Source organism: Odontesthes bonariensis, chromosome 16, assembly GCF_027942865.1.
Source record: "Odontesthes bonariensis isolate fOdoBon6 chromosome 16, fOdoBon6.hap1, whole genome shotgun sequence".
Classification (NCBI taxonomy): Eukaryota; Metazoa; Chordata; class Actinopteri; order Atheriniformes; family Atherinopsidae; genus Odontesthes; species Odontesthes bonariensis.
This window is the reverse complement of record NC_134521.1, coordinates 9,504,556-9,515,852: the sequence shown is the minus strand read 5'-3', so window position 1 is coordinate 9,515,852 and position 11,297 is coordinate 9,504,556. Positions and strand designations below refer to the sequence as shown.

General features: G+C 39.8%; 2 protein-coding genes across 2 annotated transcripts; both read right to left on the bottom strand.

Moving 5' to 3' along the window:
- Positions 1-24: 24 nt before the first annotated feature.
- On the bottom strand, positions 25-5,939 carry tmem45b (transmembrane protein 45B). The gene is made up of 6 exons (XM_075487707.1): positions 5,852-5,939; positions 4,870-5,067; positions 3,428-3,640; positions 3,159-3,343; positions 2,376-2,518; positions 25-246 (listed from the first exon to the last, which is right to left on the bottom strand). The coding sequence occupies exons 2-6, from the start codon at positions 5,057-5,059 to the stop codon at positions 135-137; spliced, it is 843 nt and encodes a 280-aa protein (XP_075343822.1). The 5' UTR covers positions 5,060-5,067; positions 5,852-5,939; the 3' UTR covers positions 25-134.
- A 453-nt stretch (positions 5,940-6,392) lies between these two features.
- On the bottom strand, positions 6,393-8,197 carry gng8 (guanine nucleotide binding protein (G protein), gamma 8). The gene is made up of 3 exons (XM_075487703.1): positions 8,078-8,197; positions 7,193-7,316; positions 6,393-6,664 (listed from the first exon to the last, which is right to left on the bottom strand). Exons 2-3 carry the CDS (start codon positions 7,274-7,276, stop codon positions 6,536-6,538), a joined length of 213 nt encoding a protein of 70 aa, XP_075343818.1. The 5' UTR covers positions 7,277-7,316; positions 8,078-8,197; the 3' UTR covers positions 6,393-6,535.
- Between the last annotated feature and the right edge of the window lie 3,100 nt (positions 8,198-11,297).

The window sequence follows — 11,297 nt, the reverse complement described above, 5'->3', positions numbered from 1 at the left end:
TTATTTGAGAGAAAACCTGACAGATTAGTTTTATTCACTTTATTACAAAACCTCTTGGGTACATTATCCTGAACAGTTATCCCCGGAATGAAATGAAATTTCAGTAAAACTGCAGAGAACAGTAAAACATCCCTTCACTCTTCTTCCGACTCTTCGAGCAAAGCTTTCTGACAGCTTGCCACGGACGATGTGTTTCGCATCCCAATCTCAACGTCGTGTCCCTTTTCCGAGAATCGCGTCACAGTGCTGTTGGAACAACACAAAAAGGGCAAATCATTGCAAAACAACTCGTCTTTATCCTTCTTTACGGACTCATTTTGTGAAGAGAAACAGTTTGGGCCTTGATAATTGGGGTCTTTCCTTTTAAAAAATGTCTTGGAAATGCACGCTAACAAAACCAGGTTGACTATGAAATTACAGGATTTTTCAGACAGTCAATCTTATAGAAAATCAGTCACAACTCTGCAGAGGAAGCATGTGAGATGCACAGGAACACACAGGATCCTCTGCTAACATCTGTGTGTCAGACACCCCCAGATGTCCGATTTCCCCCAACAGGTCAGAGCCACTTCACCCACACGGTATGAGGCAGTTGGTTTAAATGTTGGCCAGGTATACCTTCACCTTCAGTATGATCCTTGTTTATTAGTTGAATAATGTTTTGCATGCTTTCACAGTACTGACTTGGGTTTCCTGACACAACGTATTAATCTGAGGTGCTAACGAGTTGTTTTCTTGATTCAAACTCATTTTATTCCAGTAATGCTTGAACTCGCTACTGCGACCTTCCCTTAGAATAAATCCCATCTTCTATTCTGATGTCATGAGATCACCACACTTTTTTTTTGACAATGATTAGCTTTAAATGCTGCCTATTCTACTGACTCTGTTACAATAAAAGCTGCTGCTGCTAAGACCTGCAGGACCACTTCCTGTTCTCATAGTGTGACTTGTAATCAACGTAAAGACTACCTGTAGATGGACAGAGAGGAAAGATGCTGTAATATGACTCTAAAGTGACTTTGCATGCTCAGCAGCCAAAAAAAGGGATCTTTATGTCATCATAATACCTGAAAATACATTTGTAACTGAACATAACAGACACATATGCTGCACATAATGAAGCAAAAATAGTTGTTTCTACATTATGAATATTAATAAGTGACAAAAGTTAATCTACCAGGTTTCCATCATCGGTTTCTAGGAAGTAAATACATTATTGATAACCCCCAAAATGTCTAAGAGCATGTTCATCATGGAGACATTTAGAGAGGATCCGCACTATTTACGAGACCTTGCTCAGGAGAATCATTAAGCCGTTTTCTTTCATCTGTCACACACTAAGAAAAACGTCATTTACATTCTTATTCAAATATTTAAGGCTTTATTTAACTCACAGATCAACAGCTTTCATCTTTAGGTGATAACGAACGCCGAATCCTGCTAAAAAATGACCCGTTCGGGAGGATGAAAAGGTTAAAAATAGGGCTGGGCAATGATTAAAAATTTTAATCTAATTAATCACATGATTTCCCTGATTAATCACGATTAATCGCATTTGTACGCAAAATCCAAAAATGAATTCAAAAGTAGCGTATAGCTTTTAGCATTTAGCTTTATTTTAAATGTGCTGCCATATGAATGAAAGTGCCATAACATTTGTTGTGCAAACACACTTTTAACATCAGCATCTTTCTGTAGTTTTTATGTAGAAGCCTCGCTCCACTGTCTGTTTCCTTGAATGACTTGCTGCTATCAGTTGTGTGTTTTGTCTTTAAGTGATATTTTAGACTGTATCTACTACGATGAGAAGACAATTCAACTTGGCTGTAAATGCAGGAGTTTTTTAAAATTTATTTTGAAATACGTGCTTTTATGTTGAAACAAGTAAAACAGGAAGTAGCGCCGGTTAGCTCCGTGAGCTTCACACACAGACCGAGGAGCACCTGTAACGGTGATGTCCAACTTTAAAATCAAAATGGTCGAGTAAAAGTTCCGTACCCTTTCTCCATGTTTGGTGGATCCGCAGCAAACAGCAACAGACTTTTACAATAATAAAACCTGCGTTAATGCGCAATAAAATATTTATCGTCGTTAAATAATTAACAAGTTAACGCGATAATAACGAGTTAACTCGCCCAGCCCTACTTTATATATTTCCACAACTCTACTGCACAATAACTACAATGAGAAATAAACCCAAATACAGGATGAGATATGTTTAATATCCTGATAAATTGTATTTAAATTTAGGTTCTGACCAATTTGCTCCTCATTCCTATAAGTGAAGTAGATCCAAATGTTTATTTTGTGCCTCCCTTCTTCTCCAAAACTCAGGAAATGAAACCTGCTGAGGTGAGGGATGAGATACTTACTACCAAACAGCCGAGGAGGCGCAAGCGACGAGAAGCAGGGCCACAGCCAGATGCCAGCAGAAGCACATTGTGATGAACATGATGTTGGCATGTAGGTTCAGATCCCACTCTGGTCCACGCAGGGGATAAAGCACGAATCCGATCTGAAACAACAAATATTTTAATAATATTAAAAATATTCTTAAAAATATATTTTATCTAAAAACAATATTCTTAAAAATATTCTTAAATTTCCCTCGGGATTAATAAAGTATCCATCTATCTATCTAAAGTGTTGAACCAACTGACACCGTGTTTAACAAAAGAGACAAAAAGCTATAACTGAGGTCCAGTTTATGCATATTTACTCCTCCTCTCATATAAAATAAGCAGATTAAATGAATAACTCCAGCATAAGAGTGCCCATGATTCCCAGTTGTGTTTGCTGAGAGGCCGTCAGACAGGACTGCTGAGCCCTGCTGAAACAGAAGCACAGACTTATTAAATATTTGACGTCACGGCTCCTTATTCCTCCCATATCATCACTCAGGAGTACATTCCAAGAGGCTGAAATAAGGGCCCCAAAGGGCCAACAGAGAATTCAATCATGTTTGTTGACTGTTGCCTTGGCAACGTTCAGTTCATGAGCCTAATAAATAGGATGCCCTGAGGGATTTACATCGAGGTCAAAACACTTGTGCTTGCTCGGTGAAATCTACTGTTACACAAACAGTCTCTGAACTTTGACCTCTCGTGGCCCGGTGGTGAATCTCATTTAGTGCAAATAAGTTGTTTTCTGATCACCTGGTAGAACCACGAGCCCTGCAGGATGAACAGGCACGCTCTGAGCAGCTCCAGGACGAGGTTGTCTCTCTTAAACACCTCCAGCATGGTGCTGGCTGACCCACCGAACACCGCCACCAGCAGCAGGGAGTGGATGTGAGCATCCAGAGGGGGGCGAGCGTGCACGTGGAAATAGAACAGAAACCCTGGGTGACAGAAGAGAGGCGGACACGTTACACATGGAGGAGACATGCATTTAAATAACCAACTCAACTCAAACCGAACCTTACCTTCAACAAAGAGAGCAAAGGAGAGAGCGAGGCGGTCCACGCCGACTGGAACCAGTCTGCATGAGGTGCTGGTGACCAGCGCTATTCCAGAAATCCCAAAGAACAGATACATTGTGCTGTGCTGCCAGTTCATCAGCTTCACCCACGAATCGTTCTCCCTGTCGTAGAGGCGGGCGTGCGGCCCATCCACCACAAACTGCTCCACCATTATACCTGTGAGAAAAGCACAATGTCCGACACTTAAAGGGATAGTTCGCCTCTTTTGACATGAAGCTGTATGACATCCCATACTAGCAATATCACTTATGAACATTTTCTTACCCCCTGCTGCGTCCTGTGAGCCGAGTTCCAGCCTCGTTTTGGTGTTGATGAAGGTAGTCCGGCTAGTTGGCTGGGGTTTAAAAAATAAAGCGTTTTGCTTCTCAAAACAATATGCGTTCAAAAGAGTAATACATTTGCATCACAAAATCGTTCTCCAGGAAAAAGTCAGACCTCACAATCGCTTGGCGCTATGTCGCGGCCTTCTAAGTTTCCAAACTACATTTTCTAAGAAAGGCCGTGGGTGGCTTCAGGTGGTTTGATTCTTGCACGCACTTCCGACTTGTTTGTTTAAAAAATATATGTAGTTTATTTCCAACAAAAAATATGAACAAAACAATAACTAAAAATCTCCTACAACTTAGATGAAAAACGAAAGTTAACTTAATCTGATTTTACAAGCTCAAAAAGTGTTCAAAAAATCATTTTACCAAAACCTCCCGTCTTCACACCGGACATTTGACAAACAAAAAGCTCCTCCAACAGCCCCCCGGTGTGTTCTTAATCTCTCTAATTAATGGGAGGGTCTTAAAGTTACCAAAATAATCTAAACAACTTCAAATGTAAAAATTTTGATTCCAAACTAACTAAAGTTTATTCTAACTGCCCAAAGAAAACTAAATTGATAGAACTTATGATTTACAAACAAAAATGGCTACAACGCACTATTTTCTCTACCTTCGTATCACTGCGTGCTGTGTAGACCGTGCAGACCGAAGTGACCGAGCAGTCCCCTGCTTCCGAGCAGCAAACACCGTAACAGGCGCGGCTGTCGGCAGCAGGCAGTGATACGAAGGGAGAGAAAATAGGGCCAAGCGATTGTGAGGTCTGACTTTTTCCTGGAGAACAATTTTGTGATGCAAATGTATTACTCTTTTGAACACATATTGTTTTGAGAAGCAAAACGCTTTATTTCTTTAAACCCCAGCCAACTAGCCGGACTACTTTCGTCAACGAGGCTGGAACTCGGCTCACAGGACGCAGCAGGGGGTAAGAAAATGTTCATGAATGATATTGCTAATATGGGATGTCATACAGCTTCATGTCAAAAGAGGCGAACTATCCCTTTAAGGTGAGGCGGCAACAGGTTTAACTGGTGAAAACGCATTTAAAGAAGGACTGACCCACAAACGCTGCAAAGATTTTGAGTCCTCCTTCCAAGTAGTCCATCCTTTTAAAGAAAGGGGGCATGAGCTGCCTTCCTTTCGGCTGTCTCGTCCTCCAGTAGTGTTGGAGAGTGTGTTTCACTGTCAGCCAAAAGCCATAGAGCAGGAAAAAGGTGCCGGGAATGGCATGTCCTCCGAAGTTGGCCATTGTTTGGCCTAAAAACATGACAATCACAGCAGCATCATAGCCACAAAACACAGTAGTTATTATTTGACCTCAGCGCTTAAATTCCTCTTGGATGTAATAAGTCTCAACAGGGGTTAAAGTTCAGGTTCGCAGCTGTATTTTATTGCGTATCATCCAAGTAATAATCCCTACAGTAGAGATAAACCGTTGAAGAATGAACCACAAAGAGCAGCTGACAGTAATTAAATATCTTTATATAGAAATAGTGGAAACACTGAATACTCAGCATTACGTAGAGTAGGAGTAGGTTAGGCTCCCACTGTCCCTCATTTGTCTTGCAAAACTGACATTCAAATCAAATAGGTGTGTTGATAAATGAACATTGGTCATCCAAGTCAAGAGAAGAAGAACCAAAGCAGCCCGTAGCTCAGTTTTTCCATCAAAAGCTCACAATCCCACTTACGTTTGCTGTAGCAAAAGTCACCTTTGTGCTCACGAGTTTAGCTCTCTGTTATTCGTACAATGTAGATGGGTGTGTGGCACAGGTGCCTTTGGGAACCTCACGCTCAGTCGGGCGAGTTTTTCTTGAGTAGACCCGCTCGACTCGTGTCACTGCTCCTTTGTTTTCTCCTTCCGCAGAAATACTCCAACACATCTCCACACATCTATCAGTACGCATATGTATGCAGGCTCCTCCAAAACAAACACGGGCATAGAGCTAATTTCTCCATCGTTAAACTGATCTAAAACACCCTGTTGAGAAGCCTGAATGATGGATTATTCTCACTGTAACGGCTCACAAAACGTACATACCTTATTCCCAAAGAAAACGCTTGACCCTTGGCAGGTGTCACAGTGGGAGCTCTGTGCTTTGTGTCAACTGTGCACACCTGCTGCCTGCTCTAACCTGCAGTGACAAAACAAAGCCCCACCCCTCATTTGCAGCAGTTTCAGCGAGCTCGGCACATCCTCCCTGGACACAGGCAGCAAGGCAGTACCTGTTTACAGATTGTTTTTTATTCAGGTATAATTTACAACACGCGCGCCCTTCCTCCCGCTGTGAAAATATATGGTGATGGGATACATTTAGAGCGTCGAGAACTGTCTCAAGATCTCATTTTAAGTGTATTTTTTTCTTTTGATATCTAATCATTTCAGTTTGTTTATATTATTAATTAAAAAGTCCAATATTGTTGTAGTTGTCTCAAAGCCTCGGAGCACTAATGCCATTCAGTGAGAGGTTGCATATAGGATTTAGTTAATGTGTAAACTGTGTGCACAAGGAAAGGCTGAAGTGTTGGCCTGTTCAGATGAACTTTGCACCCTTTTTTTAATAAAACTTTATTGCCATCATTATCACACTCAAAATGATCATTTCTCATGTGGTTATTCACCAAATAGCGACTTTAATTAAAAACTGAATATTGTGAAAAAGAAAAGGATTGATTTTCCTCACTGACAGAACCGTCACGTGCAGATATGTTGCACACGTGGGCCTCACAGTATCACACAGAATAACTTCTTCTCTCGGAACGGGTTCTCTGATGAAGCCACCGGAGTCACCAGAGGGTCCTCTTTGGCGTGAGCTTCACAGAAGGCCATCAAATCAGCAGCCGCTTTGGATATCTGCACAAAAAGGTCATAGAAGAAAGGCAGAAAATAAGAGGTAATAAGATTTGGTGTGTTTCCTATTGAGCTATAATATCAAACATTTTCCCTGTATTTGGCTTTAAAGTGGTCATTGCACATCACATCTCTTCTCCTTGGCGTTCACTTCCAGCTGAGAAAGGAATCTTGGCTCTCTCGCTTTCTTTTTATCCCTCTTATTCTCTTTTATTTTCACTTTTAATCTTAATTTGTTTTATATTGAACGATTAGTATCCTTGTGTTGTATTTGTTGTTGTAGTGTTCATGATTATTTTTATTATGCTTTTGCTTCTGTACAGCACTTTGGTCGACCGAGGTTGTTTTAAATGTGCTCTATAAATAAACTATGACTGTGACTATTGCATTTCAAAGCATCGTGGTGGCAGTTTTGTCCCTTTAAAGCCTCGTGTTAAAAACAGAATACAGTATACACATAATGTGAAAGTATATAACTTCTGAGACTGTGCTGACATGTTTTAAAAGTCCTTATGCTCTGTGCCGACTCACCATCATCCTCTCGATGTTGACCTCCAGCTTCAGTTGTTCTACCGTCTTTCTTGCATCTGCAATCTTGGCCATGTTGTTGGACATCCTGCCCCCTTTTCAGCAAAGTCAGTCAGCCTGCAGCAAGCTACAGACAACAAGTCACGATGCAGATAAAGGAAAAAAAAAGCAAAAAACACTTCTGAACCGAGCATCCTGAGAGTGAAATGACTGAAAGCATATGTGGCACTGATTGGAGTCTGTTTCAATTTGCTTGTTAATTCTGCTCCCTGGGTCTCAGCTGCAAGTGGAGCAGGGAGGGGGGTCTCAAAGGAGAAGGGCAGGGGAGCGGAGGCAGAGCAGCCCTCCCCAGGGGAGGGGGCATCCGCCTACCAAGAGAGTAAATGCACTCAACGTCAACATGTTACACTTAAATTATGCTTGTTATGAACTGCAAACCTAAGGTTACTATTAATGCTTTGTTTTTTGTTCATAACTTCCATTATTTCTGCAGAGACATTGAGCTCAACATCAACATGTTACACTTAAATTATGCTTGTTATGAACTGCAAACCTAAGGTTACTATTAACGCTGTGTTTTTTGTTCATAATTTCCATTCTTTCTGCAGAGACATTGAGCAGGATTATTATTGCTGGAGCGTCCAACACGGCAATGACTGAAAGAAATATTGTTAGTCAGCAACAAAAAAAAGACTGTTTACTTTGTCATTGCTATGGGAGTCAGACGGGATGATTTCTACATGCTAACACACTTATCAAATCTACCAACGATACCAACACGGACAGCAGAGCTGAATGCTCTCATTGAACCTTTTTCCTCTCATCTGAAGAAAAGTAGATAAGCAAAAGAAAAAAGAAGCTGTTCAATCTCTCAGGATTTATACTCACCACAAAGACGGGCAGCAGTCTCCTGGAGTTAAAGTGCACTCGTCTTCAACAGGGTCCGTCACACCAAGTTACAGTAACAAATGATGTGAGATTAATGGCAAAGATGAGGAGGGAGGCTTCAATAGGTTCCCTCCTTCCAATAATTAGTGGTGGCTCTGCCTCCAGGATGGGCTCAGTGCAGCAGTAAAAGGCAACATGTGGCGTGACCTTCATCTCTTAAGTCTGCATCAGTCACCTGAGATGAGCGGCTCGTGGTCTGAGACGGACAGCTTTAAATATACTGAATGTCATATATAACAACGTATTACTGTTTATTTTGCATGGAAATTTGAAAAAAAAACGGGAGTAATTAATGCCAAGAGAGTCAACAGGTGCATTTGTTACGTGGGAAATGAACTTTTACCATGGGAACAATTATGAATATCGAGTTCTCATCGGAAATAAAAAAGGTTTTGGAGAGTTGCTGTAGAAGAATTGTTACTATCTAACCTAATATCCTTCTTTATTTTCAGTTCCAATTTATGTTTTTGATCAAGCTGCAGGGATTTAATGAGGCCATGCTGAGCATTGTGCAGATTTACATTTGTTTACACTTATTTCGTGTAGAAATATTATGAAATATTGGAATGTTTGTTTTATATCGAGGTGTGAGTTTTCACAAGCAACAGAATTACTTGTCTATATCCTCTTAAAGGCTGCTAATCTCTCCTGTGGAGCTGACTGTTACTTCACCGAGCAGCAGGGGGCAATATGGCCCTATTGTGGAGTTAAATGTCAAGGGCCTCATTAACGTTTGTTTCCCTGCAGTAATTGGCTCCTTTATATGAGAAGAAATAAACCATCTACCCAACCAGCGTGTCCCCTCTTTCATACTGTTTTTTTTTTTTTTTTTTAGCATAATTGATGTAGCATCATAGGATCTATGCAATCAGAGAGGAAATCGGTCTATTCCAAACCCAAAGGTGTCACATGGTATCACATTATTATAAGTATTTTAAATTTATGTGAAAAAAGTATGACTTTTAAACTTAACACATTGAAGAAAACTCGATAAGTTCTGAATACGTTTCATTTGCACTGCTTAGTTAATTCAGAATGTTTCCTCAGATCACAGAAAATACTATAAAGAGGTATTTCATGTAGTTAATGACCTACAGTCATGCAGCTGTACGTTCCAGGAACATACAATAGTGACACTTATTTAAAAAAAATAAGCCCAACCCTTCTAAAACTCCATAGTCTAGTTTCAATCTCATGTTGGTCACTCCCACAACTCAAAAGATAACGCAGCATCATGTTATCGTGGCACAATTAAAGCAGATTTTAGTCATTTTACATTCAAAATATTAATATTGTGTTTTCAGAAATTGTAGACAAAGCCACGTGCATGTACTGGAGGATTTGTTTTTCCCCGATCATACTAAACTCTGACCGGTTGTTCTGGTCTGTGGGTCCTGCGACTCAGTGTGTGACACGTATCTGCTTCTGTGTTGTATGAAAACACCAGTGAACGTTCAAAATGTATTATTTACGATTAACAGCAGAAAAAGTCCTGACTGCACACTGCTTTTTCTAATACATGAAAAGTGAAAGAGATTTAAAAACTGTCTCAAAGGTGAATAAAACGATCAAAAATGTAATGTTGGAGAAATGAAAGTTTTTCTTCCTAAATATCCCTTTAAAATGCACAAAACAAATATACTTAAAGTACCATTACCTCAAAATTGTACTTGTAAAGCTCATTTTTCAAGAAGTAGGTCATTTTATTTCAGGACCTTCTGGTAGAGCTGTACATGAATTAGTGTTCAGAGACATAATTTTTCTCTTCACTTTCTCTTTTTAGGTGTTATTTTCTGCTCATGGGCTTCTTTCGAAAGGAGCCGTCTGCGTGAATAATCCAAATGGACAGAATCAAAGTTCAAAACTAGTCAACTTAGCGACTAATTTTAGTTCAAACTGCTCACTGAATTGGATCGATACAGGCTGAGGTGCGGCCAGTTTTCGAAGTTCTGATTTCTACAGCTTTGTTCTACATTTCATTGTGAATAGTATTGAGAATTCTTCTCAAACTACTCTGTTGAGAAAACTGTCTCACTGACAGTTTGAGTTAGCGGTATAATATTGATGCCGAACATTGCAATTCATTTATATCTTTGAAATGGGAAATTTAAACTGTTTGGACTATTATAATCTACTATAAATCAAAGTCCCCTCAGCATTTATGTAAAAAGCATCTGTGTTTTGTTTTGTTTTTCTTTCTAAACTGCAGCAACTTGTACTCATATATATTATGAAGATATCCAAGGCACTCTTCTTCTTTGTTAAAAAGCTTTTAATAAACTGAGCTAGTTCATACTAGAACAGATAAAATTGCCAACATGTTTCGGCTTGCAAAGGCCTTCATCAGGGCTTTGCAGGCTGAAACATGTTGGCAATTTTATCTGTTCTAGTATGAACTAGCTCAGTTTATTAAAAGCTTTTTAACAAAGAAGAAGAGTGCCTTGGATATCTTCATACCTTTGTGACAAGTAAGTCTAACCAAAGAGCACCTTCGCACTACTAAATTGAACGCCGAAGCCCTCTGACCTACCGTCTTTGTCTGACTCATATTATTTTCTATTTGGTACCCCACCGTTCCTGAGGTTCATTATGACTAATTTCAGGATCATGCTTTAGGATCTTGATAGTCATTCCTCCTCCAATGGTATTTGAAGAAAAAACAGCTTTTCTCTAAGGTCAGGGGCCTTGGCTTCTGTGGGAGAGGATGGCTCGCTTTGGTGTCAACTTTCAACACATGAGCAAATGTGTCTAATTACCTTCCATCAATTATATGAAATAAGACGTAAACAACAACAACAAACTAAAATGCAACTTGCATTGTAATGTATGCATCACTGCTGTATAAACCCGGTTAACCTGAGATGTAAATAGAATATTAATCCATCTTTTTGCTGATAACACGCTGCCTGCTCTGCTGCTTTAGTAATTATCAGTCAGATAATTGTTACTTTATCAACATTTACTGCAAACACTTTTACTTTTCATGCAGGATAATTACCTATAAACTATAGCAGAGTGTATTCCACAACTTGTAATTAGCAGTAATGATGACTGTATTCTCAGCCTGGTATAAATGGGTCATAACTTAACTGAGGGGCAAACAACCCAGTTTGTGGTTTAGGGTTTTACTCAGTTTTGTAAATACGTTGCATGCATTTTA